General features: G+C 48.5%; 1 protein-coding gene across 1 annotated transcript in view; it reads right to left on the bottom strand.

Annotated features, from left to right (window-relative positions):
* Positions 1 to 14,320, bottom strand: part of ADRA1D (adrenoceptor alpha 1D) — a 48,947-nt gene extending 34,627 nt beyond the window's left edge. The window contains exon 1 of the mRNA XM_086464269.1: positions 13,354 to 14,320. Within this exon, the coding sequence (XP_086320395.1) occupies positions 13,354 to 14,320 (967 nt within the window). The remainder of the gene's footprint in view (positions 1 to 13,353) is intronic.
* Between the last annotated feature and the right edge of the window lie 853 nt (positions 14,321 to 15,173).

Genomic DNA, 15,173 nt, shown 5'->3' with positions numbered 1-15,173 from the left:
GCTGAAAAACTTTTCTGGTGCAGTTTGGCAAGTGTCTCCTAGAGAACTTGGCTTTAAAGGCAGAGGTTCAAGAGCTGGCAGCTCTCTGAACCCAAGTCCTCTGCTGTCTGTTCTCAAACTAGGTCGACAAGCAGCTGATGGTGTTTCCACTGCTGTGGGGGTGTGTGTGTGTGTGTGTGTGCCCCATGCCCTTCCAAATTGTGTTTCTGAGAACACATCTGGGGTGGGAATACACGTGTCATGTCCCTTGCTTGGGACTCAGGTGAGAGGGCTCTCACCTAGGGCAAGAAATAACACCATTACCAGCTTCATATGGTGACCTAGGGGCTCAAAAGTGTCTCTGAGTCGCTGGATTTTGGGGCCAGTGCGCTCCACAATCCCTATTGTTACCTGTGGGCTGTTTCTCAGAGATATGTGAGGCTGGTCTGAGGAAATCTGCAGCTGGAAAATAACCAGGGACAAGAGGTGGCATGAGCCCGCTGTGCTTGTAACCTCCTCCCCTCAGCCTGTCCTATGCCTGGCTCCAGACCACCCTCCTGTGGCAACGAGGGTTCCTGTCCCTTTCCCTATCATGTCGCCCTAACCCCCTCTTGGCTCACTGCCACAAGAAAAGAGCACCATGCCATGAAGTTATCCCCATTCCTGTCTCTGTTCTATAAATCATCAGTTTTCCGCTTAGAATAAGATTTTCCCTCTAAACAAGTTTCTTTATTATCTTTTCCCACCAAAATGCTTTCACAAAGATCTTGTCTGTGGCAGAAGACCTGGACTGAAGTCCAGCGTAAGTCTTCCAGCGAAGGCTGGGGCAGCCTTCTTTTGTAGTGGGGGCTGTCCCCTGCTCAGTGTCTGTGTAAGTGGTCCTTGCAGGGCAGATCCCTTGCAGGGCTTCCTTATGTGGTTTTTTTTTTCCCCATCACGGACATCTTTTGAAGGATTTGCAGCCTGGCTCTTGTCTTCGGCTTCTCAGCACTTGCAAACTTGCATTGCAATAGTCTGGCAAGGGAATGCAGCCAGGAGTTCTTTAATTCAGGAGACCAGGGGAGAGAACCCCTGTGATTTGCCTTTGACTCACTGGGGGAAATAGAGACCCCATTAACTGTGATAAATAAAACAAACTGCTGAAGAGAAGAGGGGCAGGTCTGACTCCAGGTTATGAACTCAAGTGGCACCAACCACCTTATGTTCTTACTGCTCCAGGCGTGCTTCTTGGGCAGACTTTTGTTGGAGAGAGCAGGCTGGGACCAGTTAGGCACTTGCTGTCTCCTGCTGGTCTTCCTTTACTGAGTGCCATCAACATACCCACTGAGAGCAATGGGAAGGGCGGCTTGTCTGGGGCAGGGATTCCTCCCAGCAGAAATCCCTTGCAGACGTTTTGGGTTTGTTTATTTTTCACCTACTGGAGGGGGTAAAAATAAAAGTGGCATTTCAGGGGCCTTAATGACTGAGCTGTGAATTGCCTCAGGTTGGAAACTTCCCGGGAGGAGGAAATGCCCTCTCTTTAGCAAGCTGGCAGTTGGTTTTCTGCCACCAGACCTGGTGGTTCTCTGGCTCAGCTCTAAATGCATTAGCTAAGGAGCCCTCTTAGAGAAAGGCTATTCATTAGAAGTAGCTAAAAAGCCACATCCTGTTCCAGCCACTCCAGTAAATCCATCCTTGGGCTAATCGCACCCATAAATTATGGTGCAGGGAGAAGTACAGCCTTCTGCTTCAACGTGACAGTTGTACACATCACCGAAGCAGAGAAAGCAGGACAGGCAGAAGTAGCTGGTGTGTTAGCAATAGTGGAGAGCTACCAAGTGACCACAGATATGTAAGTGGTGCCTCAGTTTCCCTAGCCAAAAATGGAGCGTTGAAACAGATGCGTTGTCTCCCTCCCTGATGATATTTGTGTGTGTTCCCTTTCTTCCTATGTAATCCTTTGAACCATGGAGCTGGCACCACTGGGGTAAGTTTGTCCCCAGCACACGTTGCATAAGAAGATGTGAATGCTACCTCTGCCACTCAGGCAGGTTTCCTCACCAGCCCGGAGAGCAGATAGCCGATGCAACAAATCAATACCCAGCAGAGACTTCATTTTTGCATGGAGGCAGCTGGACTTTGCTTTGGGGGAAGGAGGAGGATAAGGATATTTGGGGACGTGTGTTCAGGCAGAGGTGCAAAGGGCTGAGAGATCTCTGGGTGGAAAGTGCTTTGAAAGGCAAAGCCTTTTGAAGGAGGAGCTCATCATGTGGTGTTCCTAACGGCATTTAAAAGGAAACATTTACAGCAAACAAGAATGGCAATTAACTGCCAAATCAGAAAGCAGGTCTCCTGTGAAAGCAGCCAGCTGCTGAACTTTAATACTGCAGCTACTCCTCATGAACTACCCTCGCTCCCAAATCCCCAAAGCCTTTCAGCCACAAACAAATTAAGAGCAGGTGGGTAAACAAAAACAAGACCATAAAACAAATTTGGCTCTTGGAAACACTCTTGTGAGTCTGAACATTAGGACAGAGAGGACAGGGTTCTGTTTTGGGGCTCAGCAAACCCTCTGTTGCGGAGTCACGTAATGGTAGGGGTTGGAAGAGACCTCTGGAGATGATCTAGTCACCTCAGGGAACCTTAAAGCCCTGCCACCTCAGGGCAGCTGGAGACAAGAAGGCTGCCAGTCCAGCCTTCCTGGCACCTCGCTAGCCTCACCGCACCCTGAGCCTTCTACTCCTTCTCCTCATCTCCTACTGTGCCTTCCACATCTCCGACTCCTTTCCCTTCCCCCCATCACAGATCTTTCATAAAAACAAGCTACAGTGGATGAGGTGCTCCACCATAGCTACACGGGGTTGGCTGTCTTGGTCCCCATGGTCACGCTGAAGAGGTCCCTCGTGAGGGAAAGATGAGTGCTCTCACGTACTCCACAGAGAAGACCTTGCCCACAGAGAGTTGCCACCCAACAGGTCCTACATGATAACCTGGCAGAGGGCTGGATGGGCCCCATATTTGAGGTCATCCTGGAAGACAGGGCACTTGGATTGCCTAAATCCTTCTTTGACAGGTTGGTGACAACTGGTATGCTATCGTAGACCCTTTTGCATTAAAAATGGCTCCAAATAGTAATTAAATCTTAAAGACACTGAGATACCTCGTGAAATCCAGAGAAGATCCTGTGTTGATCTGGATGTTCAAGTCTCCTCCAGAGAGGACTAGCCCTTAGTTATGTGGATGTGAGTCACTCTGCACTGCTTTGCTGGGGAAAGTGCAGGGCTTGATTCTTGGAATGAGTGCATTTATCTAGTGGATATAGCCATGGTGGCAATCCTGATGTAGCATCTGCTGTGAAGAATGAAAAAACAACACCATGAACTTCAAAGCAGCCATCCTCCTCTAGGGCCTGGCCCATCAGAAAAAGTCACTGATGCCTGCACCACCATTTAACAGCCAATGCACAGAAGAATAAAACACTGACTATCCTCAGAAGAGGTCTTTTGGGTTGATGCATGCAACAGATCTGCCTTGATGACAACCCAAGAGAAAACAAATGACAATCTCGCATTTATGAGACCACACATAGCCTTGCCTCATTATCACATGACAAGGAAGGGAGGTAATTAGAGCACAACGTAGAGCAGAAAATCAGATTTACAAAGTGTAGTTGGTACCAGGCTTTCCTGGGAAAGGGTCTGCTCAGAGAACAAAGCTGATCCACGATCTCCAGGGAATCCACTCAACACAAGAAATGTCAAGTTATTCTGCAAGGAATGATGGACCAAAAATCCCACTTTGACCCTCAAAGCTAGGTACCTTGGGAGGGCTTTGAAACTTTGTGTGTGAAAAGAATAAGGAGATGGAACAACTTGGGTTGGTCAAAAAAATTTAAACATCTATTAACTGGAAAAATGGATTTTTCACGATGTACATTTCATGCCAGAAGCTCTTTACAGCCTTGTTTTGCCTGAACACTAAGCAAATGAACCCTGAAATATTTTCTATTGTCAGTGACAAGGTCATTCTTCTGAGAGTTGCCGTTCAGTTGCTTTCCTATTGCTACTTGACTGGAGGATGTTACAACCTGTGATGCAACCTAGGCTAGCACTTGTGTCTTGGTTGAGTGGGAGACAGCGGGCTATACCAGGAAATGTAGGCCAGTTAGGAGGATCACCATGCAAAGGGCAATAAAGGTAAGAGACAGGCAAAATATATATCCAATGTTGCCGTACACTGTATAGAAATATCCGGGAGTAGAACTGTGTTTTCCTGAATTGAATTTATGTGGAAAGTGAAATTTCAAAGAAAAACCCTGTTTTCTCAGGCAGCTCCTGTCCTCATCAGCCATGTGAACTTGGGAGTTTAATATCAAGTAGATATGGCTGCAGGCACCACTCAAAATCTCACCCAGTGTCCATGGAAAGATGATTGCTGAAAGCGGGATGCGTAAACCACAGCCTTTGCAACTGCTGATTCTTGGCTTCAGCTGTTGTAAAGATTTATTTTCTCATACAGAGAACAAATATTTGAGTAGATTTTCACATTCTTTGCTTTGCCATTGTGTTAAAAATTGTCTTGTTTACCACTGTGGTGAACACTGATTTCTACTGAACACACAAAACAATAGCTTGCTGACAAGTTATACCGTATCCTATATCACAAAGCTGCTCAACGAACACTAAGGAAGCTGCAAAGTTAAGGACCCAAAAGATCAACAAAGCCAAAGTGGAAATCACATTTGCAGAACTTTGGCTTTGCATAGACTCTGCAGTGTCCCTGTCATACCAGTTGCAAGGAAAGGTGGGTCCTCAATTAGGTAATAGCTCGGGTGAGCTATTCGGTATATCTCGTCACCGGTCGGTACGTGGCTGCACACTTTACAAACTCACCCTGCTCAGCTCCGCTCTGAGGACAGAACTATTTGTTTCCTCATGGCTGTCTGAAGATACTTAGCAGAGTAATGGTCAAACATTTTGCAAATATATCTCTCTTTCTTTTCACAGCCCTCCAAGGAGAAAAAGGTGCTTTAGAGCCATTTTACTGTCCCATCGACAAAGCAATGCCCAAATACGTCTCTACTTTGAGTGTGGATTCCCAAGCCCCTGGTGTTATGGAGCACTTCACATCCTTTAAACGTAACTCCTATCAGCTCCAGCTCCAGCTCCAGCTGAAAATGTGTCAGTCTTTGGCAAAACTGATTCTGTGTTTGGCAAAACTGATTCTGTCTTTGGCTTCACAGTGAGATTCATCTCAGCTAGTTTAGATGTGTGCTGTGCGCCTTGGAGCTGGGGATCTTTGGCATCCCTCAGAGGCACTGAGGAGACACTGCTGCTTTTAGGGTGTGATCTGACCGGTTTGGATAGCAATATTAGGATGAGATGAACTGCAGCCTCCAAACACCCATTTTCCATTGTTGGTCATGCAAAAAGCTGAAGAGCAGTTGGCTGAAGACCGTCTGCTGTTGGCATACAATGCCAGGGACTGTCTTGACGTTGGAGAAGATGGGAACAGTGTGGAAATGAGCAGTACAGGGGACTGCAGAGGAGCAGAAATGCCCATCAGACACCATCAGGTCATTGCTCTAAAAAGCCCTTCTTCAGCAAGCTCCAGTCTTGTTAAACTGCCCATCCTCGACAACACCTCAGAAATGTGCTTTCTTCACAGAAGTTGGCCATATTGGGACAGCTTTGTCTAATTCCTGTCCTGTTCTGACATAAAGCACCCCCAACCCAAGTTTTTGCTCTGACACATGGTACTGCCCAAGCTTTTTAAACTCAAGGCTGTCCCCATAACACTTCTTATAGGAACTGAACGCTGTGTTTTTTCCTGTCATCTTTCTCAGGTATGGCTGTCTCGTTTTGTCTCACGTGTAGCAGAACATACCCAGCCTGTTACAAAGGCATGGAATGGAAAACTTTACTGAATAGATAATATTTGGCACCAGAAACTGGGACTTTATTCCAGAGGTGTCCCTTAATGTTAATAGGTGCTATCAGCCCTACCTAGAATACAGCAGGGTAAGCACAGCCAGTCAAAGTCCTGATTGATCAATTGGAAGATAATCCAGGTTGCTTTTCCAAGGAAATATAGTCATTTTCTGAAGAGCCTTGAGCAAACGTGCTGTATGTACTCACTAAAGTCAGCACACTTCTAATTAAAACCTACAGGTAGCATGGAGCTTTCACACTGTTACTTGCTAACATGACACAGTTCCCAGTACCTAGTTCATGCTGGCTGTTGTGTCAAAACCAATTACAAACAAGCTGGTAACAAGAGATTAATCAACAACCTTGCAGGAACCTACCAAAGAGCATCCCCACCCTTCCGCTCAATCTTTGTTACATCTCATTAACCAGACTATTAGAATTACTGAGTAAATATTTATCCAAATATAAATTAACGAAGATAGATTGGGCTAATGAAAAGCTCCTTCCCAGAATATCCAGGACAAAGTTTTGTGTGTGCAAATATAATAAAACTGTCAGACCCAGCTTAATATGGGTATGTTTAACGTTATATGGTGTATTTTGGTATTGGTTCCAAAACTCCTTTTCAGAGATTTTATAACATTTTGTCCACTGAATCACAGCAGTTTCAAATTTTTCAAGATCTATTTTTTTTCCTGTTTGTGGTACATCCATTATAGCAACTGCCTCCAGATGCGTCAAGGCACTGCGATATAAAAACAGACATTTGGCTTTAAATAGTTTTATTTGGTAGCGCGGTGGGTGGACTGGAAGCAGAGTAATCCCATGCACAGGTCATGGGAGAGCTGGGTCCTATTCCCAGTCACTTCAGTGAATTACTGCACTACTTTGGCGAGGCAGAGGCAAAGCGTGTGTTCAGACTTGGGTGCCCAACTCATTATTTGAGGTCCAGAATGCTGCATCTCTTGTAACAGCAAAAATTGCACTAAACCCTTCCATCTGTCTCTGGCCATCTACACAGGGTAACGGGTAGGAAGGGAACCACATGCACTCATTTGGGCTCCAAATAATCATTTTTTTGCCGGTTATTCAAACATACCTCGACTGTTTCCTTGTTGTTCTGCGCTCTGATGGATTCTGCACCAAGGCACACGGAGTGAATCAACACCATCAAATGCTTTAGCTACATAATTTACTCGCAGGCTCGTTACCCCTGTGCCTACATGTAATTCCCTCCTGCGCCCTTCTGCAGGATGTCAGCACATTCTCCCTGGAAAGAAACCCAGCTCACAGGTTGCTTTTCCATGGTATTATCTCTAGACAGACACAATCAATGCAGATCACTCCCAGCCAGGTCCCCTGTGCCTGGACTGTTCCTCCAGCACTACTCCCATGTGTCCTTGTGCCATGCCCACCACATGCATCCCTGCTATCATGCCCTAGGACTGACATTCTGGTAGGCTGCACCATGGCCCTAATGTTCTTGCAGGCACTCTGAACTGGAAAAGGAGAAGCTGAAATCACATTTGAGGACTGCTTAAGCAACAGTATGATATGCCTGGGAAAGCAATGGATTTGCCTTCACTGCAATGCTTGAAGAATAGTCTTGAAAAAACAGGTCAAGAATGGGTTGGGGACAACTGGTCTTCCCCTAAGAAGGGGAGGTGGGCTGGAAGACCCTTCCATCCCCTATGATTTAATGAATTTATGCTAATTTAGCATGAGCCCAATTGATGGAAACATCCTGGAGTGCAAAGCAGATGAGAAGAATCTTGCCTCTTGCCTGGACGATGTCTAATAAATCAAACTGGAACTTGGTACACAGCAGTTTTTGAGACTCTGTGTCTGTGTCTTTGCTGGCATTTTTGGTGAATGTACGGTTCCTGTGGACCAGGATCAACAGGGGACGTGTGGCAGATGGAATAGTTCATCTCAGTTGCTCTCGTTCCAGTTTGATTTGATGCTCTGGGTCATATCTAATTATTCCAAAGCAGTTGCCTATTCCTTTTTCCATGCCAATTCTGCCACTTCCACCATAACTCAGAAAATTTTGGGAGATACAAGAGGCTGACATGACAATCAAAGTAGCTGAATGGTCTATCTTTCATCCTCCTCCTTTCAAATCACACTTTTGATCAGGTCCTCCTGTGCACAACAGAACTTAAGAAGTTTTGTTTTCTATGGAATTGTGTCTCGTGGTGGACTTTTAGTGAGTATTTTCTGATGTCTAACCAGGGGCTGAGCTCACTTTTCAGCCTTCCTTTTGTGAGGGAGAGTATAAAAGTTCCCACTCCTTTACCCATCTGCCCCTTTTTATAGGAACTTGGTATATCGAGGACTTTTTGCACTTTCTCAAATGTGATTCAGATTGATGAAAGAGTTCATCAGCTGGTGGGGAAAGGCTTAGATGCACACAGTCAGAGAGTGATGACATAAGACCTTTCTTCCTTAGGAAGCCATGCTAAATGCTCTTCTACCAGCATAGAATTAGATCCTCCTACCAGAACAAACTTGGTCTTACTTGAAATGTGCTTCTACCTACATTGTCATGTCCATCATTCATTTCACAATTACCAAAGCCTGAGCACTGCTCTGCCTCTGTGAGCCCGTCTTCTGCAAAGTATTTTGTGAAAGGGCTTCTGCCCTGCGAAAACAGCATCTACAAAAATATTTTTGTTTCAGCTTGAAGGAGACCTTTCTGAGCCCAGTTTGTGCAGCAGCTGCCTTTCCTTCAGGATGCAGGTAAAAAAGCCAGTACAGTGTTTGTCTGAATCATGGCTGGAAACGAGTACCAGCTTCCACTGCAAACACAGGCAAGTCATCACCCAGAGGCAAAAATTAAGGCCATGAATATCGAGGGGTTTGCTCATACTGAGGGATCTCTGAAGTCATTCCTTGTCTGGGTAACCTGCTGCTTGTGGAGGGACAGAGTGAAGGGAGCCTTGGGTTGTGGCCTTCACCCTCGTGGTGTGTGGCACTAGCTTTGGGGGCTGCTGCGCCTTTCTCGCACCGGCCTTGATTTCTAACCAACTCCAAAGAATAACAAACGTGGGAGCCCACCATTTAGACTAAACTATGCTTCTTAAAAGCCAAGGGTGCTTGAGGTGTGCAAATGGCCATGTAGGGTACTGGCTAGTGCATCCTTGATCCCAAGGGATTGTTGTTTCCTCTTAAATGCTTCTAGGATGCTGATGGAGAAGCTCTTTGCCTCCACTCCTCAGCTGGTCCCATTTGGGGTCGCACATTGTCTTTGCATGCTCCCCAGCCACCGAAGAGTGGATGGGGAGCAGGGCTCCATCCCTCCTTCTGTTCTTACTTCCTTCCTCCTGGATCAGGTTTGAGAAAGCAGGTGACTATCTATCCATAGGTGTTGTATAGGGGATTCTGGTTACTTGACCCACTGCATAGATTCCCCAATGCCAGGAGAAACCCAGCACCTAACTTTTAGCAGGGTTTTCCATTAGCAGAAGAGACAGTGTAGCCTCTATGGTTGTGTGACTTAAGAAAGAGTTTCTCTGTCTATTCTCTCTCTCTAATAAAATCTTGACAGACACAGGATTGAGCTTTCTCTCACCTGGGCATCTTGCTTCCATTAGGCTTAAAAAAATCCAGACTTGGATACATCCCACTTCTCTGCAAACACCTGCAGCATAGACACCATTGGCTGGTTAGCTGCCCCTGGCTGCTTTTGTAGTGGAGGGAGAGGAAGAGGCAGATTGACACCACAATTCACGTCGTCCTAAAGAGGATGTCCAAAATGCATCAGGTGAGTCACACCTTCAGGCACTCCCCTCAGAAAGGTAAAGGGCATTTTAGGTGAATATGACTGATTGATCTGGTGTTGGGGTTGCTCAGAGAGGGAGTTGGACCTTCAGAGGTCCCTTCCAACTAGCATCTCCCTGATGCTACGACTAGCTGAGGTGAAGGCACTGTCCAAGACAACCAAAGGGGGATGAATGCTATCCTACAAAACATCCTTAAAATCCTGGTCCTCATCTCTGAGAAGCCTCCAGTGGTGTTCTCTGGACAGGTCTTTGCTGAGGAAAGAGGGATCCTGGCATAAACCCCACAACCACCACCCAGGATCCCCAGATGAAGGACCTTGGTAGAGCTCTACCGCACACACAGCAAAAGATACAACCCACACAAGAGTTATGTGGGTAATTAGGATTTTATCTCTTGTTGAACAACCAGCTGCCTGAAGAGTCTCATTAGACACAGAAACTGTTAATTGTGTTAAAACTGCTGGTGGTAGCATCCTGTGCTTGGGGATGTGTATCACAAACCCGAGGGTGAGCTAAATTACTCAGCTGATATATAGACTGTAGAGGTATTGGGGAGTTTGAGCTGATTTAAAGAATCACCTCTGTACATTATTCAAGGATGGAGAAAGAGCTGACAACATAGGTGCTGATAGTTGAAATTACTGGTTATTTCGTCCTCGCAACACTGATGTGATAAATATTATGCCTGTGTAACTAATGTGGAAACTGTTCTGCAGAAAGTTGCAAAGATGCGTGCAGACTCACACAGACACCCGTGACAGAGGCAGTGTAGAAATTTCTGATCATTAAGTCAATGCTAAATAGAGCTGGGAGTCTTTTTTCAGTTGATAAATTGGCTTATCCCTAAAAAGTATAATCAGACGACAGTCAGTCAACAGTGTAAGTCAATGACAACTTCTTGCAAATTCATGTCAAATAGAAAAAAAGAAGTCAAAACATTTCGATGTTTTAAGAAGAAAATAGATCACATTCATTTCATTTTAATGTGACAGCTCATTTTGAAATGTGTCTGAGTTCTCATTTTTTAATAAACTTACATTCACTCTTACATTGAAACAGTGCATTTCACTTCAGTTGAAAGCCATTTTTCTTTCTTACAAGTGTTTCATTTTCATTTAAAATGTGTATCGATGTCATTTCCAGTTGGCCCCAAATTATTTCACATAAGTTTGTCCAACAAGCAAATAAAAAGCCATTCTACTTAACCATTTACAAACTTCTTTTCAAGGAGAATTGGCCCCAGTAGGTTTCAGTTTGTGGATTTGCAGTGATTTCTCTGAGTTTCTGATTTCTCTGATTAGCTGCTTTCTCTGAGTTTCAGACCTGCCTCTTGAGCTGTAAGGTCAGAGATTAGACCTTGCAAAAGTTTCTGTTCTCCTAGATAGCATTGAATGATTCTCAGATTTGAATAGGAAATGGCAATTAATAAAAGGGGGGTGAAATCAACGGCAGCATATTTTGTAGTCACAAAATAAATGAACTTTTGCTCTGTTTATATTATATGTATAATACAGGAGGAAGTAAAGATCAAAGCCATGTTTATAAAGAACTTGGCAAGTTGCGCACTTGGAGGAAGCAAATGGGTTCACGGGAGGTACTTAAAGAATGAAGTTCGGATTTTTAGCTGGTATAAATCAGCGTATCTCCTTTGACTTCAGCGCAGGGGTAGTGATTTACACCAGTGGAGAAGCTGGTTCGAGGGTTTCAAGGGAGAACAGATATGGTAAAACAAAATAAAATATTTTTTTCCTACTGAAAATTATTTGCCTGATGTTTGCTCTCTGTTTCCAAGTATTGGGAATAATTCAGAGGAACAGGACCTCGATTCCCAGCTTCATTAGCTGTAAGGTGTAAAGGTGTGAATGGGGTTCGGAGCTGGTCCCTGCTCTGCTGATCAGCCAAGGAGGTGAGTATCAGACTGGGGCTGCCCAGAGAGCTCAGCCTTTGAGTATGGACATCTCCCCCAGTCCCACAATTCCCAAACTATTTATTTGCAGGCTACAAAAATCCCCCAATGCACCTGCTCAGTGAAAGGGAAGCTGAGGCATGATCAGACAGGATAATTCATTTCGGGTCTTGTGGTGAAAGAAGCTCACCGTAGCCTCGCTGCTCCCTGCCTGAGTTACGCCATGAACTCCCAGGCTCACACAGGGTGAAAACTTTTCGCAGCAGCTACTTGACCCCTGTATGGAGCTGAGATGAACTCACCAAATATTACCCTCACCCAGAGAAACAGACTGAAGCAAAGAGGTACAAGACAGCAGCATGGTGAGACCAGACACCCACAACCCTGATTCACCACCCTGGGGACACCTCAGCTCCCAGGCACCATCGCTCCCGGTGAATTATCCCACTGGAGGGCAAGTGGGGATTGAGTGGCCTCAATTAGGTGTCTAACAGCCTTGGGCTCCTGCTGTCCCTAGGGGGACAGCTACAATGCTGGAGGGAGATCAAAACCTCAGCAGGTCGAAATCAGTCCTGCAGTCCTGATGCTGTTTCCTTTGACTCGATAGGCAGCTTCAAGCAAGAAAATTTGAGAAATCCTGAGAAAAAGTGCAGAACTAGCTGTAATGTTTCCCTGGCTCCAGGCTTAGTTGGACACAAGTCCCCGGTGGGCTGTGGGACACGTGGGTCTCGCACAGCTGATGGGGTGACAGAGACGTCTGCTTTGCTGAGCCATGTACAAAGGCCACCATCAATGTTCAGAAGGTATTTTAATCTCTTCCCCCCCCCCCCCCCCAGGTTTAGCTACACCCCTCCAGAGGGTTAATCAGGTCCCCTGAGTTGGGTGCCTGTTGTTAGATGAGGTGGTGATGAAAAGCACTGGCTTTCCTGCACTTCGTGGGCCATGGGTAGCACTGGTGCTGGAGGGGGATGTCGCTTTGGACATCCCACTTCCCCAGTAGGCTCTGTGTCCACTCAGCCTCCTCTGCAGGCAGGGGCAGGGGGCTGCATCCTTTTCACCTGGGCAAACAACTTGCCAAAACTTTAGAGCACAACCCATCAGACAACTCCCAATGAGCACCCAGTGACACAGGCATCGTGGCAGGGCCAGGAGCTGAAGGCACAACTCCTGGAGGAGATGGATCAGCCCTGGGAAATCACCTAGGACTGTCACGCTTTGTAGAAAAGACCTGGCCCTGCTCCTGGTCCCTGCACAACATTGGCATCCCGGGAAGTCAGTGAGACTCTGACATGCTCCTTGGGGTGCTCAAACCTCACTCGTGTCCAACACCTTCACAACAGAGGTGGGAGCCCTGGGTCCACAGAGGCAGAGCCAGCTGCCCTCCCCCAAACTGGGGGGAAGGGAGGCTGGGGACAGGGACGACAAAGCTGTTTGGAGACCACTGTCATAATTACAGTCAGTTTGAAACAGAGCTGCTTCCTCCTTAGCCTGAACTTCATTAATTAAACTGCTGAGTGCAGGATGAATTAATTAAACCAATTATTATGCTGCTATTTTATTCATTTTCTATTTACTTTGATTGATTATGTGACTCTGATTAATAAATATTGAATGAGTGTTAATTAATTGAATTAATTCATTGCTGGTTTATTCATCTATCAGTTACCCCTCACCTCCATGCATGAGTTGTGGCCTGAAAGTTTGTCCCAGAGAACAGGTTCCTGGGGGATCAGCCACGGGCAGCGGGGCTGGGATGGGGGACCGGTTCACTTACCAAAAGGCAGGACGAAGAAGAAGGGGAACCAGCAGAGGATGAAAACACCCACGACGATGGCCAGAGTCTTGGCTGCTTTTTTCTCACGGGAGAACTTGAGGAGCCGCACGGAGAGGGAGCTCCTGAAGTTGTGCCCCTTGCTCCGGGTGCTGGAGAGAGGCTCCTCCAGCACGCTGCGGCAGTGGATGCGCAGTACCACCTCCATGGATTTATTCCTCTCCTTCTTGACCCCAGCCTCCAAGCTCCGGGTGGTCCGCCTGGCCACCACGTAGATCCTGAAGTACATCACCAGGATGACCATGAGGGGCAGGTAGAAGGAGAAGAGGGAGGAGAACAGGGCATAGCCCGGCTCCTCCGTGATGCTACAGATGCTCTCATCTGGCGGCGGCGGCTCCTTCCATCCCAGCAGGGGCCCGATGGAGATGACCATGGAGGAGAGCCAGACCACCACGAGGATGACCCCCGCCTTCCTCTCAGTCATGATTGTGGGGTACTTGAGAGAGTACTTGACACCGATGTACCTGTCCACGGAGATGATGCACAGGCTCATGATGGAAGCGGAGCAGCACAGCACGTCCACCGCTGCCCAGATGTTGCAGAAGATGCGCCCAAACACCCAGAAGCCCAGCACCTCCAAAGTGGCCGAGAAGGGCAGCACGGTGGTGCTGAGCAGCAGGTCGGCGATGGCCAGGTTGACGATGAAGTAGTTGGTGACCGTCTGCAGGTGCCGGTTGCAAGCCACCGAAAGGATGACGAGGATGTTCCCGACGATGGCCGAGAGGATGAAGACGGCCAGGAAGACCCCGACGCCCACCGCCTGCACGTCCAAGGCGAAAGTCAGCGTGGTGCCATTGCCCTCGGGGTTCTCCTCACCTTGCAGCCCCCAGGACCGGTTGACACCGTTCTGGCTGCCCTGTCCCGTCCGGTTCCCACTCAAGCTGCCATTGCTCAGCTCAGGGAAAGTCATTGTAGAAAAGCTCCGGGCTCCATGGAGGGCGAGGAGAAAGCGATGCCGAGGCGCAGCCCCCCCGGCATGATCCCCGCAGCCCCCTCCGAGACTCGCTCAACACCTCGCTCCCCGTCCCCGCTCCACGCCCGGGGGGGCAAAGCTCGGTCCCCCCAGCCGGGATGGAGGGATGGAGGGCAGGAGGGCTCCTCGCCCCCCACCTCCCCGCCACCGGCTCTCGCCGCCGTTCAGCCCCGCCGCCGGCCGGCCCGGGGGGGCAGCGAGGTCGGTGCCCCCCCGCTGCCCTCTCATGCTCCGGGGGGGCTGCGCTGGGCAGCGGCCGGCAGCGCTCGGCGGCTCCGCTCGCCTGCCCGCTCCTACGGGAGAGCTCCGGGAGGGAGAGGCGGGAGGGGTGGGGGGTGCCGGGAGCCCCCGCGCGTCAGGTGCCGCCGGAGGAGGAGGAGGAGGAGGAGGCGGAGGAGGAGAGGGAGAAGGAGGAGGAGGAGGAAGAGGAGGAGGAGGAGACGGCAGCAGCGCTGCTTTGCGGGACGAGGCGAGCCCGGGGCAGGGTGAAGCCGGCGGCAGCGCCGGGCGCTTGCAGACCCGGCGGGGGGAAGCGAGAGGATTTTGGAGGGGGGGGGGAGCAGGCACTCGTTTGGGGGGCAGCCACCCACTCAAGGGGTGTGGCCCGCATTTGGGGGCAGGCACAACTGGGGGGGACCAGGAACAGGCGGAGAGGGCAAGCACGTACTCGGGGAGGGAGCAGGCACCCCCAAGGACGGACAGGCACCCTCTCGTGGGGGGGTGGGGGGCGGGGGGGCATGGCGCACTGGGGTGCAGACATGCCCGGTTTGGGGGGGGTGAGGGGGGGGGG

The sequence above is a fragment of the Leptosomus discolor genome, chromosome 4 (genome assembly GCF_034619465.1).
Source record: "Leptosomus discolor isolate bLepDis1 chromosome 4, bLepDis1.hap2, whole genome shotgun sequence".
NCBI classification, from domain to species: Eukaryota; Metazoa; Chordata; class Aves; order Leptosomiformes; family Leptosomidae; genus Leptosomus; species Leptosomus discolor.
Note: the sequence above shows the minus strand (reverse complement) of the source record. Positions and strands in the feature narration are given on the sequence as shown.